Source organism: Sphaeroforma arctica (genome assembly GCF_001186125.1).
Source record: "Sphaeroforma arctica JP610 unplaced genomic scaffold supercont1.9487, whole genome shotgun sequence".
In the NCBI taxonomy this organism is placed as follows: Eukaryota; class Ichthyosporea; order Ichthyophonida; genus Sphaeroforma; species Sphaeroforma arctica.
In genome coordinates, this window is record NW_014031071.1 from 1 (window position 1) to 1,068 (window position 1,068).

General features: G+C 44.4%; 1 protein-coding gene across 1 annotated transcript; it reads left to right on the forward strand.

The window, feature by feature from the left end:
• Positions 1-824: 824 nt before the first annotated feature.
• Positions 825-983, forward strand: SARC_17005 (hypothetical protein; the record flags this gene model as incomplete). Its single annotated transcript, XM_014288897.1, has 1 exon — positions 825-983. A coding segment is annotated over one exon (159 nt), but the record flags the coding sequence as incomplete, so codon positions are not given.
• Between the last annotated feature and the right edge of the window lie 85 nt (positions 984-1,068).

Genomic DNA, 1,068 nt, shown 5'->3' on the forward strand with positions numbered 1-1,068 from the left:
ATACTATGTATAATGTCAGGTATGTACTATGAATAGTACAGATGAGGTGTTGTGGAGTTAGTTATAGTATGGGCATGTGTGTGTGACATGTGAGGGTGTGGTTCATTTATGAAGTGTGAATAGTACAGATGGGTTGCTGTGGAGTTAGTTATAGTATGGGCATGTGTGTGTGACATGTGAGGGTGTGGTTCATTTATGAACTATGAATAGTACCGATGGGTTCCTGTGTGATTTAGTTAGTTACGGTATGGGCATGTGTGAGTGACATGTGAGGGTGTGGTTCATTTTTGAACTATGAATAGTACAGATGGGTTCCTGTGTGAGTTAGTTATCTACGGTATGGGCATGTGTGTGTGACATGTGAGGGTGTAGTTCATTTATGAACAGTGTATAGTACATATGGGTTGCTGTGGAGTTAGTTACGGTATGGGCATGTGTGTGTGACATGTGAGGGTGTAGTTCATTTATGAACTGTGTCTAGTACAGATGGGTTGCTATGTGAGTTAGTTAGTTTTGATATGGGCATGTGTGAGTGACATGTTAGTGTGTTGAGCGAGGGTGATGTATGTTGGGAGAGGGCGTGACTATCATATCTAAAGGACACTCCACCTGCTGCGCCATTCCGACGAGGGATGAGTCATTCTCAAGAGTGATGAGTACACCCTAGAAAACCCCCAAAACCAAAAAAAAAACACCCTAGCTTCTAGCAATAGACCAGACAATGTACCTACCAGTACATAGTACACGCCAACTTCATATCCCGCGCTGTAGTCAGTTGTTTGGTTCGTTCTCTTTCTGACCTGTTGCCATACTCTCTGTCACAGACGGTGAGACGACGTCCATTGGCATTGACTCGCCCCACAAGTGCCATGCGACGCAAAGCATTGACAGCTGCAGCTACGAAGTGAGTGACTCTTCGAATGAGATGAGCACAAGGCCTGGTATGGACCAGCATAAAGACCCAGCGGCAGCCACATCGTCGAGTATGTGTTAGTCACTGTGACATAGTGTGTGTGTGTGTGTGTTCTTTTTTTTTTTTTAATTGTGTGTGTGTGTGTGGTGTGTGTA